The following is a 24,932-nucleotide window of genomic DNA, read 5'->3' on the forward strand; positions in this document are numbered from 1 at the left end:
ACCATGATGCTGGCAGGCCAGAAATAGAATAACTTGATAAAGAGTCAATCACTGGGTGTAATGATCTGCACTACGTCTGGAGTACACAACTTATTTGCAATACTGCCATGCCTTCTCGGCATTTGTGGTCCAAGCCATGAATTGGGTCATGTGACCCATACAATCTTGTCATGTGGCCCAATCGTCTGTGAGATGCTGGTGTGTCGTTTGCTGCACGGAGATTGAAAACTCCTCCATATTCGATGGCAGCCATCATAATACAGGCTTTCCACCACCTATGGCCACACTGATACCCATCTGCCACTGCTATAGTGGCATCCCATTTGGCAGCACTATGCTCAGTCATCTGCAGCCAGTAAACATTGCAACCCCTCTCCCCCATGACTTCACGGCAAGGCCACTAGCAACAGGCTCCTGCAACTGCAGGGCACACTTCTAGTACATGCTGCGGAGAGAGGTCTGCTAAGCAATCCATGGCTCCTCTGACTACACCTTCTGATTCCCTGGACAAGCTCTGCAACAATGTTCTCAAGAAACATTCAATCACTTGGTTTATTGCCTGCGAAGACAACATGATGAAACAGCATTCTTGCTTTGTGCTCCCCAGTAGACTGCAGTGGTCACGGCCAGAAATCAAACCTGCAACCTTGCTTCTCTCAGCAGCAAAACTGCACAGTCACTTAGGTCAGAGGAACAGGCATGGCGCGCACACACACAGCTAAGATCTTCTCTTCATTTAAAGTATCTCTGAAGAGGAACACTATTCACACAGTGCACTGCACTGACTTGGACGCAGTTCTGGCAACACAGCTGGCAGCCTTTGAGGCCATTTCCACGCTACACTGGGTGGAGACGTCCTTGGGGAAGATGAGCTCGAATGCTGCAAGACACGCCACCCTCCGCACTGCGTCCTGGTCACTAGCACAGTGTCCTCTATCTTGTCCTGGAAGGAGAGAGGTCAGACAGTGAGACAGACATTGGACCACCGAGATGACAAATCTTCAAATAAAGCACAGCTGCTGAAAACCGAAGTATTAAAGACAGGAGGCTCCCGTTAATCAAGGGCTGCATTCTACACTTCACTTGCCTTATATGAGGACTCCAAGCACTAAAGTTCATGTTATACTCACAGTAACAAGGCACTCTGTGGTAAAACTTTGCCCTCAATAATTTTGTAGTGATGACTCTGTCCTAGGGGCTCACAGTGCCAATGCTGCTCACGTTCCTATCACAAAAGCCTTTAAAAGAACATTAGCTTTGTACCAAAACTAATAGAGGAAGAAATATGCAGATCCTATGCACTGTGTAAAACTATGTTATGAGAACCATTGTGCAGGCTATCTAGCATCACCTGGACTAGTGCAAAGTGTTACAAGATGGCACTATTTGTCCGTGTAAGGTGAGTGAGCAACTGCAAATGACAACGGCAAAGTGAAAGCATGAAAACAGTGATGATGACAACAATGACAATGCTAGTATGCCAGTGATGGTGAAGAAATGCTACATGTTACACTAGGGCCTGTGCCAACTGCAGAGGTAGTAAACTGGTGTGGTGAATGCACTTAAATGGACAGTTTTGTTTGATTAATTTTTGGACTGCATCTAGATTTGTGGATTCTGTGTGCGGAAGACAACAAAAACGCGAAGCCAAGAGAAGGGCCAGTGGCTTGAGCAGGAAGGACGTAGGGCGAAACAGGTGAAATGCAAGGAAACTTGAGCTGCAGACCCGCGGAACCAGTGTGTCATCCCAGTCTATGAGCTCAGGCCAGAGGATGTTCCTGCCACGGGGCTGTATTAAGGAAGCCCTCCCAGTCCACCTGTTGAGAGGCGTCGTGGATGAGGTCCTTCTCTGGGATGAAGCCACCAGAGGTGCAGGCCACTTGGGCTGGTCAGACTGACATGTGTCGACGCTGAATAAGGTACTGCAGTCATGTGTTGATGTCAGTCTGTTCTGTCACCTCGGCTTCCCTCCGAGAGTAAGAACAACACGAAAATTCACTTGCCACCCTTCTACTGGTCATGTCAAAATGTGCGAGACATTTCCCCACTTTTGGACCTGAAGTGCTCAGGATGTTCACAATTATTTAAAAGCAAAGCTTTTCTTTGCGAACATTGGTGGGTTTCATGACTGTGGATGCTGCGACCTCATGTGCCCTTGCCAAATAGGCCAACCAAACATAGCAGAGCATGCACGCCGCTGGGTTTCTTGCAGCACCACGACATGGTGCTTGTCTCTGCATCCACAGGAGCAGTGGTGCTGGCTGTGCAGGGGAAAGAAAAAGAAAAACCAGAAAGCTCACCTCGTGCAGCCGTGGCTGCACAGTAATGAGAAGAAGTAAACGGTTCATGTAGATAGAATGGATTCAAATTGAGCTGCAAACGTATACACGTACTCCCTCTGAAATCACAATGCATTCAAGGCCTCAGTCATACTTGCTAGTAGGCAGCAACTCCACATAACAAAATGCTCAGTATAATTTGTGTACGTCCGCGCTTGTGTGTGTGCGCGTGAGTGCAGTCATGTTTCGACTCTTTATGCACTCGCACTAAGCTTCACTGTACACAGATTCCAACTCGTTGGACCTGCGTCATTTTTCGCCGTTTGTTTTGAGCTCAAGCTTTATTTGTCTTCTAAACTGCCAGGCATTATAGCCATCCACTTGTTCTTTTGTAACTTCCGTGCAATGATATCCTTTTTGTTCTGTTATCACTTGTCAAGAGTCATTTCTTGCCTCACGACGCACAAACAATCGACAAATGTCCTAACCATCAAAATTAGGTAAGCTGGGCCAATCCCAATTTGTGTGGCATGGTGAGTAGAGGATCAGGCTTTTGTGCAGGTGGATCCTGTTCAAAAGCCACTATCAAACACAGTTATGTTATTGAAGCACAGAGGTGCAAAGAAGTTGAGAACAAAAGGAAAACTTTATTGCCACACATTTCCTCCTCTACATTCCTCCCAATGTGAGCAACGCAATGTTATTGCACAAACACGCTATGCTGGTACTTTCCTTCTCCTAAGCATAAATGTGACGGTACTTGGGTGAGACTGCTCAGTACATCCACTTGGCAAGATAAGACGACATGCAACAGCCAGAGCAAGAGGCAAACAATGCCACTATTCCCACTTTCCAGAAATCGCACAGGGCCTAGAACATTAATAATTATCAGTGGCTATCACATCACAACCTGGACAGATTGAGTGGGTGACATGCTTCCAGGATCCAGGAGTGACACTCATGTCAACATTCATGCATTATCTTGGGATATCCATCACATCCACTTACGAATAGGTGCGCATGCTTTCAAGTTGCTACATTTAAAGGCTGTTAAATAAATAAATTAGTGGTAGCCAGCCCTGATGCTAGATCATGATTAGTTAAACAGTTTATACTACTCATTTAGTTTAGCCTGCCTGTAATGAACATCCATACAACAAATTCCTCAATATCCCGAAGTTTTTCTATTCCCTGCCATCACTCCACAGAAACACATGTATTTGTGAGACCTCTATGTAACAAATTGGTGGAAGGAGACACCCTGAAAATAACGAATTCCCCCCTGAAGACCACCTAGTGATTCCGCCTCCAATTTTTTTTAGTTAAGCAGCAGCCGCATGCATCTCCTGTGGTTGCCCCGCCGACAACAGAGCGCAAAGCGGTGTCATCGCACTTGGCGCGCACATAGTAGTCCTGGCGACAGCGAGGCTTCCACAGAGTGCCACCGGCGTCAGGAGTAGGAAGCGACGACACTTGTTTGCGCATGCCTGCCCGCGCATTGAGGTACCCCCTATGTCTCTTGCGGCGCCTGGCAACGTGTTGCCATCGCGGCCATGTCCTTATTTCCTCCTCCCTTCAAACATTCCGCGGCTTGTTCTGCGACATTGCTGCCACTTGCGGGTTGCTGCCGGCTAAAGCCCCTTAATAATTTCCAGCGGCACGTCGGCAGCGCCACTCTTTCGTAGCTGCAGAAGTCTCTGCACTTCATTTCATTAACCTGACACCAAGTGACACTACTAAGAAAAAAAGGACTGTAGCTTCCCACGTCTCGTGGTCTCTCTTTGTCTCTTCCTGCATTTTTGATGCCATGCACATGTGCGAGTTTGCTCCTGTGTACATGCATCCAGTCACTTCGATGTATCATTCCAAGGATGAAACGCCTCAATGAAGAAACGTAAAATATTGACTCTTGAAAACAAAATCGCTATCTTGGACAATGTTTCTGGAGGCGAAATAAAGAAGGATGTAGCTGCCATATTTGGCATGCCAGCTAGTTCAGGCTCGGAAACTGGTTCAGGCTGCGGAAACATAACAGTGGAGAAGAGGAGCTGTCAAGCCAGGCCGATCTCGCCAAAGCTTGGGTTTCACTGTGCGTGAATGGAGCATCCCCCGGGCAATGTGCAGCTTTGAGATTTTTTGTATGCAGACGACTGCACCGTTGCTACTGAAGAGATCTCAGATGAGGCGCTGGTGGAAAGTGTATGATATCACAGTGATGACGGCGCATCTTCAGAGGTCAATTCATCATGTGTTTTGCCTGTTGCAAAGGAAGTGCTGGATGTCATTGACATTTTGCGCTGCGTCGTGGGCTCGTTAGACGATGATGGTGCAGCGTTGCGTTCCTTGATGTCTTACGAGCGTTCAGTGTTGCCATCCCTCATGAACAAGCAACAAAGCAAAATAACAGTTTTTTGCCGCTAACAGTTTTTTGCCGCGTTTTGAGCAAGTACCTCCAGTTCCGTCTTTCTTTAATTTGTGCATTTATTTTTCGAATTTTCATGTTGAAACTGCATATAGTGAAAGCCTCCTTGTAACGAAAATGTTCGACCATTTGTCAATTTCGTTATATCCAGGTTTAACTATATAACCATTTTAGTTGCTACTTTCAGGCATACATAAAACAGATTTTACAGAACTCTAGACATCTATCTCTAGGCCACAAAAAGATGTTCATTGCTCTTGAAACAGCTATTTTTTACAGGTCTGAAGCTAGAGCAAAATAAAAAACATGAAACGAGTATTATGTGGGGACATGAGCAAGTTTCTGTGTCTTGAAGGCATACCCAGTCTATGTCGACTGTGACAGAGATCTCCAATTATGCCTTTGTTGTGTCAAAAGACTATAAACTGTCATGCCTTTCAGCATCATGCCTATCACTTTTCACTCTATCTGCACATCACCAGGACACACTACATGTGTGAGGACTCAGAAGAATAAGGGGAAAGAAGGGGCTTGATTTTCTCTAGTTACAACTATGCAAAAGTGAACAGATAATGAAGCCAAAGAATAGGTACAACAAGTTAACTGTTCTTTTAGTTGAAATGAAAAAGTCTTGAGGACAATGGAAGCAAGAGTGGACAAAACTACAACTTGCAGTCATTAAGAGCTGAACGGTATGCATGCAATGCTCTTACATTAGGCTACCAAGGTGGCTGTCCCACTGTCCACTTTCCTGAGCATTCACGCATGTGTCATAGATTTAGCCCTGGGTGTGTTGATAGCCAGGGCCACTCACAACCATGGTGGCGGATGTGGAACATCCTTTTAACCGTGGTATGTGAACACCTTGTGCGACTCGTGTTGCATGACAAGGTTCGCGAGTCTGTAGATGGGACCATGCTTGCACTTCAGATTTTAACTGTCACTGCACAAAAACTTTAATGCTGAAAGCAGAGAACTCTGTTTTCTCAGAAGAGAGAAAGCAGGGTTGTCTATACTAGAGAAACCAGTACAGACAACACAGGGCACATTCTGCAAGATCAGCAAAATAATAAGTAGTTCGTACACGATAACAAAGGTCAAAGCAAGCGCTCGTGTTGTGCAATAATCAACAGCGTGATGAGTTAAAGATGCAACAATGAACGAACATCATGTGGATCAGTGAAACTGAACGCACTAATACTCAGGAGTCCTCAAAGGGTAGTCTTTGCCAATCATAAAGACCAATCGTATGTTCACACTCTTGGTAAAAGACCTACTGCTTTTTACAACATAAAGAGACCTGCATATTGATTCTCAAAAAGTTGAAAGAATATCTTGCAGCAGTTGATTTTTGTTTTCTCTTAAAATAGGAATAAGATTGTTTATATCTGATGCAGATTGTTCAGTAAAATACTTAGATTCCTTGTTTGTCCATAAAAGCTGGAACACCATCATTTTATGTGCACCTCACTGCTATAGAAGTCAGTTGCCACACAAACGTAGACTTGTTTAGATGCTCATAGGAATCAAAAAGCCTAGCCATACAAGGCAGGAAACGACAGCAACCATTTTCCTTTATTAACTGAATGATGGGGCCTAAAAATGGAATCTTGCTGCAAAATTTGAGGAAACCCAAAGCAGGACTAAGTGCAACACTTCTTTTAAAGCTGTGAGAATACAAATGTAGACTGCTCTATTGCGGCCTGTGTACAGCACTGTTCACTAACCTGCAACTGACAGGCTGGAAGCCAATGAATTGCGTGTCTTCCCTTCTGGATCTTCGACGTCAGAGGAAGCCTGCAAAGAAGCGGTTACAAGCAACCTCAAAACACCGCTGGAAACATGTCACATGATGCGATCCATGGTTGCTTTGACAAACTTTGATTGGAATTTGAAAAGAACTGCTCAGCACTGTCAAGGTATACATTAGCTTTGCAGATTATTGCTCAAGCAATAATTCATAGAATATTTTGTACAATACAATGGCAGTATATATGGCTAAGCACTAAACAGAAACACAGAATAATGGCGATAAAGTTGAAGTTACAGTGCACAAGTTTCTACTGCATGTAAACACAGGCGTAGACTATGTGGGGGCTCCGAAAACGTCCACTTAGAGCTCGCAGCATACATTTTCTACAGCACAGCACAAACCTCCATTGTTGCATGCTGTCGTATGACACTCTTTTTCAAGCTAACATTCTGAACAAAAACATGCAATGCAAAACAAGCGACACCGTAGCAAGCATAAAGCTGCTCAAAGGAGGCAGTGATAACATTGCAAATTACTGCAATGATGCAATTAATGCAAGTCGCAGCTATATTCGTATGTGGCAGCACTGCACATGCGGTTGTCGTGTTGTTTTCCTGTTTCATTTGGGGTCATTTTTGTGAACATACACGGAAATGTAAACTGATATAATTTACAATAGGGGTCATATTTGTCAATGTATAAAAAAGTTAATATACATTACAGCTGTCATGTCATGCCTCACAAAGTAGAGTGGGGAATAAAGATGGTTTGAATCATTTCATATAAAATCTCAACAGTGACCAACAGGATGCACAATGCACAAACATCTCTCGAAGTGACCACGGTATATACTACTCTTGCACAGATTTAGGGGTTAACTGCAAATCAACAATTCTTGTTCCATTGCCTGGCTATTCAGCATTACCTGTCTTCTGCACATTAATCTTCAGACCTACTCCTACTTTGTCAAGTAGTAACATCACACTATACGAAAAGCACAGGTTCCAAGACTAAATGAGAAGAAAGGGAGCTAACTGAGGGGCCTGATTTTTATTAGTCGTATCATAAGAAGCCAACAAACACTGACACCAAGGACAACATGGGGAAATTACTTGTGCTTAATAAATGAAATAAAGAAACGATAAATTAATGGAAATGAAAGTGGATGAAAAAGAACTTGCTGCAGGTGGGAAACTATCCCACAACTTTCGCATTACACATGCGATGCTCTACCAATATAGCTACCGTGACGCTGTTTCCCCATACACTTTCTTGGGTATTTATGTTTCCTAGTAGAACCTTGGCAGTGTTAGCCAGCACCACCACTCACAAGCCTTGGCGGTGGATGTGGAACATCCTTTCTGCCGCAGGCATCATGAGAATGTGGTCTTTTTGGGTGAAGGCAACCGGTCAATAAACCCACACATGCTACCTGAAGGCATCAACGTTTCCAAGGTTCCAAGACTGTAGCATGTGACCGCTATCTCGGAGGCTATGAAAAAACTGTTGCATATGCAAAATATTGTGATGCTCTGAATTTCAACAGCATTCCAACTTCTGCACATTCAAGAAAAAAGGTAACCGATTACAATTATTTCTTTTACAAATGTAATTCATTACGGTTACCGATCACTGCCTCACTAAAGTACTCGAGCAAATACTAAAAAGTAATTGCTTACTTCAACATTACTTTCCTCCATACTTTTATTAACACTGCAAAAATACAGTAAATAAACAAGGCTGCCTGGCTCTTTCACAATGTGTCCTCTTCAGCCCTTGACACATTATTTTTACAAGAACTGCTTGTCAAAATTTTGTTTGACAATCTTGCATTGTTTCTTTATGAAGGCATCTGCAGTGAAACTGAAAACTTGCTAGATGTGTGTGCTGGAGAGGACTGCATAGTAACATACAATCGTTTGCTCAAAAGGTTGTAGAAAATCAATCCCGTGATACTCCGGTCTGGCTTTTCGACGAAGTGCAATGCTCAATAATAGGGGAAGGCGCTCCCGATAGTGCCAATTAAAGGCTGAAAAAGTGTTCATATGTGATTTTCTGGCATCCACATCCCAAGTGGCCAATGTTATTGGCAACTCCAGAATTTGTCACTTGTACTGGCAACACTGTGCAAATAAACAAACATGGCTACCACCACATCCAGGTTCACAGCGGCTCTTTCGCTTGATGCTGCACTCCCACGTTCTTCGTTCATGGTGTCAAATCAAGGTGTTTCGTCGAAGCTGAAAGAGTCCTTGCTGCCAATCACCTTATTTTGATCACGGTCTCAAGGATTTCAGTGACGAAACCGCAGAAATTGTTGCGCTGTGCATGCCAACAACCGGCCTGCCCAGTAAGCCACATCAGATTCTATTTTGTTAAAGTCATAGAGCATTTTAAGTGACCTGGAAGTTAAAAAAAGGGAGTTTGTGTATAGTGGGCCTCCAAAATGAGCAAGCACTTGTTCGCGGTGTTGCTCCACTAGTACAGGTATAATACTTGACTGTTTTCGACCTTCACAGGCAACTATGCACTGCGATTTGTGTTGTATACCACATATAGCATTTCACAATATACAGGCAGTAACGTCTGTCATGGTTTCAGAAGCTAAATACGCATATTCTGCACTGAGGCTAAAATCTGTAATGTTACCTGGTCAGTGTGTCTTGGGATAAAATCAAATGAGAGTTCCCTTGCTGAGTCGGGGCCACACCTTTCTTTTTATAGTTAGCTGATACGTGTGATAAGGTTGTCTGCGTTCTATGACTGGTGCTTGCTCATGCTTGCAATAAGCAGTGTTCGAGGTAGGGCTCGGGCTTGCGAACATACTGATCCCCGGCGCCCGTAGAAATTCTGAAACCCTAGTGAAACGCAGGAAGTATTCCAAAGTTTAGCGCGAGTTTTCGTTGAGGCAGTCACCTGTACTATAGTGTAAATGCATGACTTGAAAATGAACTGAAACAGTTGTAATGGAATTTAGCTGTGTGAACAGTGTTGGAAAGCAAACCAGCAGCGCTCTGCGTAGGTCGAACACTCCATAGCTGGAACGAGCGCTGTTTGTTGTTGCTTCTAAACCTCTTTCGAGCAAATAAATTGACAGCACGCTGAATGAGAAAAGAGCATCTTCGTGCACTGCTAAACTAAAGCATGCTATGAAAACGATATGTTGCCTCATGGCATAACAAGTGTCATGATGAACTTCAGACCTTCCGAGGCAGTTATCATTCCTGCTACCGTGCCTGCAGGCAAAAGTACATTAGCGAGAATATTCCTGCTTCTTAAACCATTAGTAACACTAATGGTGGGGCAGAAAGCTATAAACGAACAAAACCAAATGATGCTTAAACATACATCACTATAATTTGTTAAAGCGCCCGCCTAAACAAAGCACACTCCGCGGTTTGAAAGACCATCAAGATATTGAAAGCAATATTGCGCTCGCCGAAGAGGAAAAAGCCTCCAGTCAAGAACAAACCGGTATAGTATCAACCCTCATCTTTTCCCAATGTGAAATTTCTTATCCAACTCACTCCCTATTGCAAGTCTTCTGCTCCTTTTGCGAAAAGATAAAATCATACATTGCTGTTTTTCCACTGCAATGACACGCATAATGGTACACAACAGGTGTTTCAACATCTGTACTTTTTTTTTTTTCATTTTCGGGCTTGTGCACGGTGGCATCACAATGGTTTGAGAACTACGAGGCATTCAGCGCACACCATGATAGGAGGCCTTCTTTCATTTCAAGCTTGAACGTGGACGGGCTGTTTCTCAGCATGGCTTCTAGATGGCGACAATTTAGTTGGAGTCGCCAATCAAGCCATAGAAGTGCCATTTCAATTTGTTGGCCAACATCTAGTGGACCTCCTCTCTGGACTCCCTTCACTCCTTAGCGATTTAGACTTAAAGGGCAACTTCGGCGTATTTTTAACCATATTGGGTTATTGTCATTTTCAAATGGTATTGATGGTCCTATCACATGTAGGGTGGTTCAATTTGTTAAGAACATCATCAATAATTTTACATAACCAATAAACGAGATACTGAAACCGAAAGAGGTAGCTGCTTCGTGTGTTGTCACGATGAGTGAATGACGTCAGGTCCTGCACCACCATAATGTAAACATGCAGAATGCGCACTAAACACACAGCACACATGGTGCTAACACCAAAGAAGTGAAGCTGATGATGTCTCCTGACAACACAGGGAGCTTTTACAGCTTCAGAACTAGACAGCGGCAATTTAAGCGACGATTTCAGCAACAGTGAGGTGTAGACTCTGACCTAACAAACACAGGGTGGCCAGTAGAAAGTAATGAGTCTGGAACGCAACCCATCTTTAAATTAATTTTCAGGAAGACTAAATTACTTGCAGCCATATAGTTTGGCACAAATAATCAGAATGCAAAAGCGAACATATATTCAAAATTTTATGAACATCAGTGGACATCGAGAAATTGCCGGAGTTGCCATTTAAACACCAAAATGCAACAGACACCAGCAAACGTTTATATTCCTTGAAAAGGTGGTCACATCTGTAATGCAATTTAATAACAAGCTGCATATTATTCAGCCTTAGAAATACTGTTTGTGTGCTACAATCACAAAAATATATTTATAAGAGGAAGGTAATATCAAACAGTTAGAAACACATGCATTTATCTACCACGCCTATTCAAATCAATCCCCAGTGATTGATGCTTGACATGTTGGAGCCATTTCTTATCCACTTAAGGCCATCCAGTATTTAGTACAGGCACTGCACTCTCAGAATCAGTTTAAATTTTTTCACTCTGGCAATGTTATGATTTTTGACGAACCTGTTTGCGAACTAATGTGCATATGTTATAGAGCAAAAAGGCGTGGCTGTCACCTACTGCCATGCTCGAGAAAAAAGCATGCCGCTCATGATTACGCCACACTCGCATCAATATTTTCTAATCAAATGACTCCCAGCAAGTCACTAATTAAATTATGTCGCCAGCTTTGCCGTGCAACAGCGCTGGGCGGTGATAATTCATCGAAAATGACGCCACCTGTTCACTAGTGAGCCTTGGTATGGAGTCCGAGTCGTTTTATTCTGCTAAAGTGTATTTCTGAAGGTCCGCTGCATGTCCTACATGTGGACCTGGCTTTTGCAACCAGTTTCCAAAAGTTTCGGTAACACTTCTTTAGTAAAATCCCGGCTGCGTGGCACTGCCCATGTCACTGCGCAGTTATAGAAAAACGCTCCCATGGCGTAGTCCTGCACGGCTGCGTGGCGAGAAAAGCGTCGGGCTCGAAACTATGCTGCACCCGCACTTTCAAGTTAGTGATGAGGACTCGAGCTATGATTCCGAAGATGAAAGCAAGGCAGACTCAAGCTCTGACAGTGACAATGTTTTGTGTCAGCATGAGACAACCGCAGCTATTCACCGGTGAGTTTTCTTTACGGCCTTGAGCGGTCTCCTTCCTTGTGCGCGCTTATCTGCCAATCTTTTTGCACGACTTGGGAGCTCTACTGACTTTCTTCAAGGTGAATACTTTGCTTGGTTATGATATGCTGCCATCCGCAGCAAAGAAACTTCCGTTCACGCCAAGAAGACTGCCCATAGCACATCTCAGCCCAGCACTACGGATCAGCACAAGACAGTTTACAACGGCGCGGGATTTCTTTGTACTCTTCTCTACACAGGTGATATAGACAACCTGCAAAAATACAAATATGCTTGGATGCACAATCTTGTAGTTGCCCAGCTACGCTGAGAGCGATCGGTCCTGGAAGAAGTGGATGACCCTAGACAAACTGGTGAAGTACGTTCCTTCGAGTTCTTATCGGAACACTCTCAGAAGATGCTGAAAAGGCGGAACTGCAAAATGTGTTACGAAGACTGCAAAGCTGAACAAAAACCAGACGTCTTGTGGGAAAAGTGCGGAGTGCACCTGTGCTTCACAAAACCCAGGAATGGCTTCACCGCATGGCATGAGCTAAGAACTGGTCTTAGTTTCTTTTTATATCCGAATAACGGCGGTGTACTGATCATGTATTTTTGCACAGACTATTCCTGGGTTATTTATCTTTGAAAATATATTCTGAATTTCCTTTGATATTAATGTTTTTGTAGATATTGTGTCTTTTTATTGTTGTTCTTATCAACTGGCAGCAAAAGTGGTGCTTTCTAGAATTTGTATGTTTTACATAATGGATTTTTTTTTTTTTGGCAATGTATGTTTTTGGAAAGAGCATTTTTTTTATGCACAATATGCTATGCTGCAATGTATGCTGGAATATTACTTGTAGTGGTAAATAATTTTTTCCCAGGACCTACAAAAAAAAAAGACAATTTTCTCACGGTAACGAAAGACTTAACGGCCAAAAATTGTGTCTACACTAGAGAAGTCAAAGACTGTACTAAGCGAAGAATTGAGCAGCAGCTCTTTCCGCCTATAAAGGCAGCTTAATATGCACTTCCAGGAGAAAGTGAGAGAAATTTATTATAAGGAAAAAAGCTCCGAGGATGGACTTCCAAGAGAAATGTGCTAACCTGTAAACCTGACATGTTCAGGTGATCTAGGTGTAGCTGCAGGATGCTGATTGTGGGTAGGAGGCAACTCCATGTAAGTTGTTTTATCCCTTTTGTTTTTATAGTTCCAGCCAATCCAAGTGTTACAAGCTCCATCGCCTGTCAGCGCTTGCTTCGTGAAAAATATAACTGGCTACATGTAATTGGTTACTGAAAAAAGTAATTGAATTACGGTGAGTGTTACTGAGTAATCAAAGTAATCATTGAGTTAGAAAATTACCAAAAAACATAACTACATGAACTTTTTTTATGTGCAAGTCTGATAACACTTAATAGAAGTTGCATGCTCACATGTTGCTTGGCAAATTCTTTCACTACCATGAGCAAGCCACACAGTCATTTTTCACCCCCTTTTGACACTAAGTTCCCGTGGCTGTTTCCTCTGCTCCAGGCAGAGGGAGAATCAGATGTTTGTGAAGTATAGAGACACTGCAATACTGCATTCAAGATACTGTGAAGTATCGAGATTGAGTATTTTCTCGTTACTGCCTAAACAGGTTTGTTTAGAACAAGCGCACCCTAGTTATGGGAATCATACAAGAGACTACCAAATTATGAATCTATGTAACAAGCAGCCTGTGGTAACTGAATTTGCACAAACGAGTATCTCTGCTCGAAATTTCAAAGCGAACTTTCGTAACTTCTTCATTTTGACGTAATCTAGTAGAACTTCATTCATACGTCTTCGAAAAAAACATGACAGGAAACGTACCAACCGGGAAAACATATGATTGAATGTCACTAATAAATTTGACAGGCTCAACTGCAGTCGACATATATTGTTATATGAAAGGCGAAGCATTGCTTGAATCGTTGCAGTGCGAGACACCAATGCGCCAAGCTGGTGGGGCCTAAGAGGCGATTTGTCATTTTTGCGGCTTTCACAAGCTTACATTTGTGCTTGCGTTACTCGAATTGAGCCTGTGTCAGAAGCTTGCAGAGGGAAGTTTTGATGCACCCACTTGGCATGAATCGAACACGAGAAGCCCATGCAAGTCAAGCTGGTCAGGCCCAAGTGCACGGCAGTTGTCGTTGCTTACTGCAAAGATGCTTATTGGAATAGGGTTGGTGGCAATAGCTGTGAATGCAGCAAGCAATGACCTGGAAGATTTGCTGGTATTGGAATAAGAAACCGAGTGCACATTGGTGTTTTCACATGAGATGGATGGACAAGTATCGCGGGGACACTGCTGCAGTGGGTGGCTCCAGTGAATTACTCTGTGTTTGTGAAAAGCAAAATTTTGGAATATACTTTGAGCAAAACGATCATAGAATACTGAATTGGATATAATATGTTTAATATTTAGCTTGCTCTGAGATTGTTTGGTAAAAGAAGTAAGCAGGTTTATGTACATTGGCATCATGCAACAGCTGCTATCAATTATTTGGAACACAATGGCAATGACAGTAAGGAAACTAGGGAACATTACCAGGCATATGTAGAGTGTTGTGTTTGCATGTGCAGTGCAGTTCTCTCAAGAAGAAAACTGCACTGCACATTGTCTTACATGGATGCCAACACAATGCAACTGCTAAAATAATAAATCGGAACAGATTCCTATGCAGGATGACTCAACGCAAGCCATTCTTGATGAGTGGAAATTATTGAGTACAAGTTATGTGCCCCATGCATTCACTCAGGACTACCGCAATGGCTCTCCTGCTGCAGAATAATTCAGAACAGTCCTCACAACCATCAGCCTTTCTCCCTCCCATTAAGTGTTTTATACATAGCTTATATGTATGAAATAAATAATATTAGGATATGTAAAATACTGAATTCTCGAATTAAATGCAAATCAAATAGCAGGGACTATTCTATTCATATTGAAAATTGAAAATATTCACACACGTACAACTAACTACTTTTTTAATTATTGCACAACATGAAATTATTTTGTGAGATGAGCATTGCTACTGTAAGCCCAGCAGGACCCTGTTAGTCACCTCCTTTATTCCTGACCTACGGGAAATGACAAGCATTGCCCACGAAATAAATATATGTAATGCAATAAAAAATGAAGAAAGGCAAGCCTTATGCCCTTGGTGTCCCTTTTCATATGTGCATCGTGCAGTTTTAATGGTCTTAGAAATGTGTGTGGCAATTTCCGCCAAATGGGCCACAAAGTATCATGACTCACCAAAGTTTCTGCAGTGTTGCCAGGGGAATTCTTATTGGCCATCGAACTACCCTGCTCTTCAATTGGGTACAGTGTTGGCACTGCGCCCTTTCTTAGACATTTCCTGTATCCCACACTGCAGCCACGTGGTCGCTGGAACCGGAAGCAGCGAACTGTGAAGTGCAGTGAGCACACTAAGCTGATCTCGTTGGTCGGTGGGTTCCAGTCACAGACACCACCAAAAGGGCACCCACGCACAAAGTCAATCCAAGCCTGGCGCTGGGACGGTTCAGCAGGCAAGGGGTACAGGAGATAGCTGGGTGCTGACCGCGAGTGACAGACTGGCACAACACATCGTGCGGTTCTTGGCACAACAGGATCTGCATTGCTGTTCCAAAGGATGTGCGCTATAAGAGAACTTTAAAAATTGTGTGTAAGTCACATGCATATCAGACTATATAGACATATGCGGTTATCAAGTGCAACGACTCAATTGACGCCAGAGGGCAAACACTGACACCACAGTTTCACTTGCTCGGTTTACAAATGTTTTGGACCAATTTCTGCGAGGACTCGCTTGTGCAAGAGCACATCAAACACTGCTACACTGCCGTGCTATCGGCCATCACAAACCCACTCAGGCTACACAAATTATAACAATTGATTTGTTCCCCTGCGAAATGGGACAGTAGCAGGTGCCACCATATTACAGCATAATATCACACCTGTTTACCTGGGAACCCCAAAATTCGTAAAAATTTTCTAGACCTGACACAAGGAGAGGGCAAGGAGGAAATAGCATTCACTTCTTCTAACCCTTTGAGGGTCAATGACGTAAACATATGGCAACGCTAACAAGTCCAAAAATGGTTGATGCCGTATATTTACGGCGCCGTCCGTGCGTTTAAAAAGTGCGCAGATTTCCTAAATTTTTCTTTCCTATCATGTGCTGCCACTATGTGAGAATACAGGAAATATTTTTCGCACACCTCCCTCTCTCGGTTTTTGTTGCACGGTTTGTTTTAGAGCTAGTTTGCTCCGGCGCGTCTACATAGTACCGCTCGCACATTGGCGCGCGTGCGGTGGTTTGGCTTTTGTTCCGCGGGCGGTTTCGGCTTCTTTCACTTGCGAAACTGATGGCCATCTCGTTACTAATCACTCAAAGGGTTACCACTTGTTTCTCACTCATTTAGTGCTCACAAGGGTGTGCATAGGAAGGATGCCGCCGTGCATGCGAGGTTCCGCTGCGTTTTTTTTTTTTTTGATACTCACGAAAACTAATTGCCTGTGGTTGGCGATAAGATGAAGATTAGCGTAAGTTTGTCGCATGTTTTGCTTTTTTGACGGGCACACAACCACAGTTTTCTTGAGTGCGCGCACCTACGCAGTTCGATTACGCTATGGATGTACATTTTAGTTTAAGAGCAGGAACATTTGAGTCTTGCGAAATATTCTCATGTGTGCATGTTCAAAGCCTTGAACTATGTGTATAACAATGCACCAAATTTTTCATTCTTATAACTTTATTTCCTTTTTTATTGTTGTTCTTCATGAATGAAAAGTACATATATACAAACACAAAATATTTTTTTCTCACTTTATGGCCACCCTAGAAAAATTACGGTAATTTTTTTTCGAAATAAGTCCCTAAGAAGAATTTGAATCTGCAGTAAAAAAAATCAACCTTGGGCGGTCGCATTTTGGGAAAAAGATTTACCCTCAAAGGGTTAATTCTTACCCACAACAAACGCCTTCCATGACATAAGTGTTTTTCCGAGCGTGAAAGTAGCCCGCAAATACATGCAAAATTGCCACACAACTGGCCGCTTGTGGCACTGTGCGTGTATCTCAGGCTTCTTTCACACTCGGAAAAGCACTTTTACGTGGCATGTATCGAGCAACAGAAAGCTGTACTGGAAGTTTTTCATGTTGCCTACAATTTCTGACAGTTTCTACCTAATTATAATATTTGAGAATTTGATTAAGACTAATTATGTAATCAGGCAGAACGAGAAAAATTATTTCTGATATTTCTTTCTTTGTATATCTATAGAGACAATTTAGATTGTTAAATGATTATTTGATGTTAATTATTGTATATTCTTGCTGTTTCTCTACTTGTATTATGACTGCGTGCTGAACTGTATCTCGGAGCAAAAGCCTGTGTCAGGCTGTATAGCCTCTTGCTTTTGCTTCGATTTCTGTTCATGTACAGAAAGAAAGTCAATAAACCAAAATCAAATCAAAATCAAATAAAAACTGGGCCCCTAAGTTTCCATTCTCATTCATAGCATACACACACACACATATATATATATATATATATACATATATATATATATATATATATATATATATATATATATATATATATATATACAGAAGTCCTAACCAAAATATTTCATTAATCACTGTTGTCAGCTTCATTACCCTCCCCAATTGGCTTAAAGCCAGAACTGTGCCTATTCACAAGACCGGAGACCGCATTTTTGTAGGGAGCTACAGTCCTATCTCCTTAACCTGTTCCTCCTGTAAACTCCTCAAACACATAGTCGCAAATCACATATTCCCATACAAGTTCCACGCTCAGTCCATGTCAGCATGGTTTCAGGAAGGGATTTTCAACCGTTGCACAATTAGCAACAGCTGTTCACACCCATATTAGATAACTCCGGACAAGTTGACGTAGTATATCTCGATTTCAGTAAGGAATTCGCCAAGGCTCCTCACAGTAAACTACTTCCAAAGCCTAAATTAATTGGAGTGCCGGCACTACTCATAAAATGAATTCGTGCTTACTTAAAGCAGAGAACACAGTATGTGGAAACTGACAGTGTTTGTTCCCCTCCACTTGATGTCACATCAGGCATTCCGCAGAGGAGTGTGCTGGGTCTTCTATAGTTTTTGGTCTATATAAATGATTTGGCCTCCTTTATTGATGAAAATGTCAAAATTAACTATTTTGCTGATGATTGCATGTGGTGTAAAGAAATATGTTCCGCTTTAGATGAAAGCCTGAAGGCCTGCTGAATACTGCTTTGAATGATGTTTTGTCTTGGTGTGGCAAATGTGGGATGTCACTGAACTTTGAGAAAACAGTATTTATGAGCATGGCTAGGAAGAAGATGCCTCTTACGTTTAACTACACCCTCAACACTACATCTGTGGCTCAGGTCACAATATACAAATATTTAGGCATAACCATTAACAACCAGCTTACTTGGAGTGATCACATTTGCTTTATAAGCTCATCTGCTATGAAAACGCTCGGGTTTTTAAGACACAAGGGGAGCACCTGCCAGTGCGAAGAAATTAGCTTATGAAACTATTGTTAGGCCAAAAGTTGAGCATGCTGCCATGGTGTGGGATCCTCATATGAAAAAAGACATTGCACAGATTGAGAAGGTTCAAAGGTGCACTGGACGATTCGTCTACAACAAATACAGGAACTAACCAAATATAACTTCTCTGTACCAGAAGAAAAATAGTGAGGATAGAATTTTTGCACTCCTTGTTACATGCAAAGCTTGGCATCCCAGCCACACCATATGTCACAGCGGCTTTAACCAGCAAAACACGACACACACACAACTATAGCTTAACTTCTCATTTCGCCAAAAACAAATGCCCACAAGTTCAAATTTTTCCCGAGAAAAATAAGTGATTGGAATTCACTACCTGAAGAGCTTTTCAAGAGTGAAAACTTTAAAAAAAAGTAAATTATGGGGTTTTACGTGCCAAAACCACTTTCTGATTATGAGGCACGCCGTAGTGGAGGACTCCGGAAATTTCTACCACCTGGGGTTCTTTAACGTGCACCTAAATCTAAGTACACGGGTGTTTTCGCATTTCGCCCCCATCGAAATGCGGCCGCCATGGCCGGGATTCAATCCCGCGACATCGTGCTCAGCAGCCCAACACTATAGCCACTGAGCAACCACGGCGGGTTGTGAAAACTTTAAAAAGGCCATTAACGATGTGCCAGATCTGCATATGTATTTGGAAGTGTTTTATATCTACATGCATGCATTTTAAAATATATGTGCATTGCTGTTTGTACAATGCATTGTGTTCTGTCTTTGAATTTGCCCTTCCATGAAGGTCTGCAATATCTGTAAACAACACACACACACACACACACACACACACACACACACACACACACAAACACACACACACACACACACACACACACACACACACACACAGACAGACAGACAGACAGACAGACAGACAGACAGACCAGTGCCTCTTCTATGAGGCACTGATACACACATACCATCAAGTATACCTTCGGGGACTCTGAGTCGTTACAAAGGTGGTCGGTACAAAGTATTTGTCAAAACATGCGTTATATGAAGTTGAAGTAAAAGTAAAGGTCGCGCTGCGATTAGCCGTTCCTCGTCGTCGTTCAATCTCGGTGATGGTCAGGCATCGGGGGGTAGACGTACCCGTTCGTAGTTGGGAATCGGGGCGCGGCACCTTTGAGCAGGGATCCTTTACAGGTGCCGCACACCCGGAAATTTGCCATGTCCCCGGCGTCTGGAAAGGTGTCCGCCAACACCTGGAGAGCACGGGTCCGCTTTGCGGGATCGCGAACGTTGCCGATCGTGGTCAAGTCGCTCTCGGACCGCAGCCGACCGCACACTCTACAACTACACCGATATTGTCGGTCCAGAAAGTATCTTTTGAATTCAGCGTACGCTCCTTTGAAGTTGTGCAATGTAGCCGCGTGGTACCTACGTCTTTGTGATGCATTCTCCGCCTCGCGACGTTGGGCGTCTTGCCTGACTTGCCGCATGCGCTCGGTGTTTTTTGCACGCTCTTCGCCGGTGGTGTTCGCCGCCCGCCGCCGCCGATCAGATTCTCGTCTTTGCTGTCGCCGTCGCTCTACGTAGGTGCGCTGTTCCTCGGGAGTGCGCACTTTACGCGGCCTCGCCATGACAACGAGAGAGAAGCGTATGTTGCCGGCAACTTTGGACTCGGGACTGTAAAGCAAGCTGCGCTTACACGGTTTTAGGCAAACGCAGTGCCTAAGATTTGTTGCAGCGACGCATTTTAAGTTTTCCACCCGAGTTAACGTAAATAAACGTGCACACTGACCGCCCGGCCTCGCGATGCTAGCAGCACGAGACGCAACCAGACATGGGAAACCACCGTGTGGTACCTATGGTGGTACGAAAATAAGCAGCGCCAGCGCATGGAACTTACTTAGGTGGACGCCAGATGACGCTGCTCAATCCGAAAGCGTAAAGCCCCTTGCGAAAGCGGACCTTGTCATATTGGCGTTTTTCACTGGTCGATTCGGAGCAGGATTTCTTGCTCCGCGGCAACGAATCCGAATTTCACTGGTCGATCTGGAGCGAGTTCGCGCGTACCACTGGTCGTCAGGGTTGCCGTTGGGAATTTTTCAAAAAGAGCCAGAACTGAGGCTAAAAGTAGCCAAAAGTAGCCACGCCACCTGGTCTTGGCGCCAAATTTGTAGCCAAGTAGAAAAGTACCATTATTATAAGCAACTTTTATTAATGAACAATAAATAATATCATTTTGAATCAACACAAGAACACAGAGTAAATAAAGAGCAAGGAAATTTGGTTCTCTTGCTTGGCCTTCAAGCATCAGGTACGTTGCAAATAAATAAAAGTTCAGTCCGCGTAGTTTATCTAGAGTAGATAGTGTTCATGCCGGAGTAATGTTGGCACATTCTATTCAACAACTCAGCAGGAACGTCAAACGATGATGCTGTTTTTTCTTGAAGTCGTAGCCCAAATTTGATTCGCAGAATCGCCATGAGCAAGTCCAGCTTCATTTTGTTACGGATCTCTGTTTTCGTCAAGTTCACGCAAGAGAACACGCGCTCTGCATCAGCGTTAGAAATTGGAAGGGTCAAAATTTTCAGTGCTCCATGCGCCAGGTGTTAAAAAGGGCATTCGCCGCAAGGGTCCTTGTACGATGCCGCTGCGTGCCAGAAAGTCAAACATGATGCGCGATCAAGTGCACCGCTAACACTCTGCAGCTGGCGTATTTCAGACTCCAGTTCGATTGAGGAACATCCAAAAAAATGCAGCGGTAGCTTCATTATGCATTCACGGCTCTTAGCACTTTCTATGCCATCGGGATTTTTGGCACACAGTCTTCGAAGTGCAGAGGAGGCATTTGGAAGTCGCTGCTGCAGTCCCATCGCCATTTGCCTCAAGAATTGGAAACAGCGCTCCCTCACGGCCCGTTGGTCTTCAATAGGGACTAGTGAAATCTTCTCTCTGAAGACGTCACCTAGGTCCACTACCTCTGGTTGCAGGAAAATCGACTTCATTTTTGCCAGGTCTAGCGACAGCAGACTTGCCGTTGTGTTGTGCCTCAAAACTGATGGATTCAAAATCCGCCTAAGAATTTCCAAATACAAATTTTCTAGCTCTTGGAAGACAACCAGTGGGTCAGTTGTGCTTGTTTGGAACATTTTGTTCACTCGCCTAACGTTACGGAGAACTGAGGCAAGAAACACGAGGTAAACATAATTTTTTCTGTCTCGATACATCTCTCGTAAAATGCGCACGTTGTAGCTGCGATCTTCTGCTTTCTCAAAAAACTCTTCGAGAGACTGGTACTGCGCCAAAATTCTTTCTATAGAGTCTGCAATAGCAAGCCATCTCGTCTGCGAAAGCGACAGAATCTTGGGCGGTGGATTTGCACTTTCATCTTCCACTGTCATACTGGCATACAGTCTCTTATAAGCATCTTGCCGGCAGCTGCTGTGTGCAAAGTAGTTGTAGGTTTCTCGCACTAAGTGCTCAACCGCAGAAGGAATCGCCTCCATCGACTTGGATGCCACAAGGTCCAGGCTGTGGCAAGAGCATTTGATCAGAATCAAGTCTTTGTTGTCCTCACTAAGACGACTGAACAGAGAATTGTGTTTGCCGCACATGGCATTTGCACCATCGGTGCAGAGTCCGAGACAGTTCTTGATCGATAGGCCGTGCTTGTCCAACGTCTTCAATACCGTGTCGTGAAGCGTTTCTGCCGTTCCTTCAGACAGCTCTACGAGATCAAGAAGGGTGGTTGCAATCCTGTTTTCTTCTAAACTCAGAAACCGCACAACCATGCAAAGTTGCTTTGTCGTGGATACATCGGTTGATTCATCCACCATTAGAGAATAGCTGGAGCCGTTCAGTTGTTTGTCCATGTTTTCCCTGAAGTACGGGAAGAGAACATTCGTAATTATAGCCGTGCACTTCGTTCTGTGCAGATCAAAATCATTGAATTCGGAATGCAGAATCTCACCAAGTTCGTCGACAGCATTTATGGAAGTGTGCACTGCAGTGTACAAGGCGATCCTTAACTCTCGGCGAGCCTTTTCATAGTACGTTCGACTCGAAGACGCTAGAAGCTGCGGCAGTTTTTGTTGAGCACTCGCGGTGCTTTTTGGTTTCTGCGTGCTTCAACAGATCACTGTAGTGGGGTCGAATGTTGCAATTGCAGTACTTGCAGTGAGCAGTCGTTCCGCCGTCACGTGGCGAAATCCATCCTGTAACGCATGGTAATATGCATATTAGATACTAAGCGGCATGCGACTAAACGCCTAAAGAATAGTTTCCGTTTTGCTTACCGCTCAGTTTCTTGTCCTTTCTCCATTCTTCTCGAAACGTGCGCTTTGCTCTTGCGTCTTTTCCCATGGTAGACGCCGGTGTCGGCAAGCCGAAGGCACAAAAACAGAAGCTTTGTCGCCTTGGGGTACACAAGTGTTATTTCGCCTGTACTGCTCGTTCCTCTCTGGTGTCATGCCGTGCACACGGCTGCACCTAAACGCATGGTTTCGGATGCATGACCCTAACGGAGAAAGTACTCTAGATTAGTGTTATTTTCTCCAGATGGAGCGCAGCGTCCTTGCGGCCTTTGCTTCGCCGTGCGCTAGAATTAGCGTTATTTTCTCCAGATGGCGCGCAACGTCCTCACGGGCTTTGCTTCGACGTGCGCCCATCACCCAGAGTCCGTGCGTCTGCGCACCCGCGTCTGCTAGTTGGTCTCTATGTGCGCACCGCCGGCGGAGAGAATATATGCGTACAGGACGCGCGCGCTATGGCGCGCGCGCGTCAAGGCGACCGGAACAGCCATGAGGAGAGCAAAGCGTTAAAAATAATTGTTCTTCTTTGTTCTTGCTTGCTATTGTATATGCAATTGCAAAAAAAATGGCTAGTGAATGCGCCAAAATAGAAGTTCAAAGTAGCCAGAAAGTAGCCAAGGAGCCAACGTGAAATTTTCATCGCCAGACGGGGTCGAAAAGTAGCCAATTTGGCGCAAAGTAGCCACCAACGGCAACCCTGCTGGTCGTTTCGGATCAACTCGCTCCGTGCCGGATCGCTCTCACTTGCTCCGCCGCCGAGGCGCGGATTCGAGCGGAAATAGCTCGCGTCAATAAAAACAGCGCAAAACGACGGGACGAGTGAGGGAACACAGACAACAGCTGTTGTCTGTGTCCCCTCACTCGTCCCGTCGTTTTGCGCTGTTTTTATTGCTCGTAATCATGAACCAACCAGCCCAAATGCGTACTCTTTTGCAGCTCGCGTCACTTCCGTCTTCAAGCGAAATCGGTACCCGCACGGAGGAAGGAAACTAAGGAGAGGCCCTGACGTCACTCTTTGTGAAGCAAAAGTGAAGCCGGAATTTGGCGTTGCTCATGGCGATGCTCCGCCTTTTGGGCCACCCTCCTCGCTTGTTTACATCTTTCGCGAAACCACGCCGCGCTGCGCGTGGTGTCGCGCGCTCGCGCAACATCTGGCAGAGCAGGGTGCAGGTAACTCAGCGCAACAAGACACGGTGACTAACGCAAACCCGCCCACTCAGCGCCTTTGCCGCGGCCCGAAACCTACCAGAGCAACACGTGAGAGCGCTCAAAACCATAACAACGCCGCCATTGTGGCCCAAAAGGCGTGGCCATACAACAGAAAAAATAAAAAAGCAGCAAAAAAATGAGAACCTAATACGTCATTTCCGCCACACTTTTCTCCTAGCGCGCGGAGGGGGTAGGGCCTCTCCTTAGTTTCCTTCCTCCGTGGGTACCCGGTTGGTACCACGACCTACTGGAACTCCAGACCTGCACAAATATCCGGCTTATATGGGAGCAGCTTGCGCCCACTTTCGTTCAACCGACGGCCGTAGGTGGCGCTTTTATCAGAAGAATATCAGGGGAATATCAGGGAATATCAGAAGAGCATCGCCGTCGATAATAGAAAAAGGAGGAAAACAAGAAAAAGAGCTCGCCATGCAATAGGCTACATAAACATGCAGGGCGGCAGAAGAAAGGAAAAGTGGGCAGAGATTGAGGAGCAGTTACACAGAGAACAAATAGGGGTGTATGCGGTTACAGAAACGCACTTTAGAGACTCAGAATAGCCGCCAGTTATTCAGAATTATGTTTGGGAAGGGTGCAACAGAACTAAGTCGGAAAGAAAGGGAGGGGGAGTCGGAACGCTCATCCATCAGGGAGCCAAATGGAAAAGAGTAAATTCACAATGTCAAGAGCATCTTTGGTTATCAGGTACAATGAGTGGGAAAGAAACTTGGCTGGGTGTTACGTATTTGTGGACCGGAAAAAATTGCACAGAGAAGAATAAAGAGCTAGTGGAATGCATAAGCGCTGATATTAAGGGTTTCGGGAGTGGTGCTGAAATTGTCCTATTAGGTGACATGAATGCCCATATACAGGATTTAGATGGCTATACCGACAATAACGGGAAGTCAATGCTCGACCTTTGTGAGCAACATAACCTCGTGATCGTGAATACAGGGCCTAAGTGTGAAGGAC

At 44.3% G+C, this 24,932-nt stretch overlaps 1 protein-coding gene across 5 annotated transcripts; it reads right to left on the reverse strand.

The window, feature by feature from the left end:
- Window positions 1–533: 533 nt before the first annotated feature.
- Window positions 534–20,294, reverse strand: LOC126526729 (uncharacterized). Of its 5 annotated transcripts, none has more exons than XR_011895941.1 (4): window positions 20,237–20,294; window positions 15,155–15,521; window positions 6,429–6,498; window positions 534–943 (listed from the first exon to the last, which is right to left on the reverse strand). XR_011895941.1 is itself a non-coding variant. In XM_050174589.2 (4 exons), exons 1-4 carry the CDS (start codon window positions 20,073–20,075, stop codon window positions 765–767), a joined length of 1,107 nt encoding a protein of 368 aa, XP_050030546.1. In that variant the 5' UTR covers window positions 20,076–20,230; the 3' UTR covers window positions 534–764. The 5 variants fall into 5 exon arrangements, 2 of the variants coding, with proteins under 2 accessions (XP_050030546.1, XP_050030545.1); XR_011895942.1 differs by lacking the exon at window positions 20,237–20,294 and adding an exon at window positions 19,413–19,537; XR_011895940.1 differs by lacking the exon at window positions 20,237–20,294 and adding an exon at window positions 19,413–19,537 and having other exon boundaries at window positions 15,155–15,551.
- Between the last annotated feature and the right edge of the window lie 4,638 nt (window positions 20,295–24,932).

The sequence above is a fragment of the Dermacentor andersoni genome, chromosome 8 (genome assembly GCF_023375885.2).
Source record: "Dermacentor andersoni chromosome 8, qqDerAnde1_hic_scaffold, whole genome shotgun sequence".
Taxonomy (NCBI): domain Eukaryota; kingdom Metazoa; phylum Arthropoda; class Arachnida; order Ixodida; family Ixodidae; genus Dermacentor; species Dermacentor andersoni.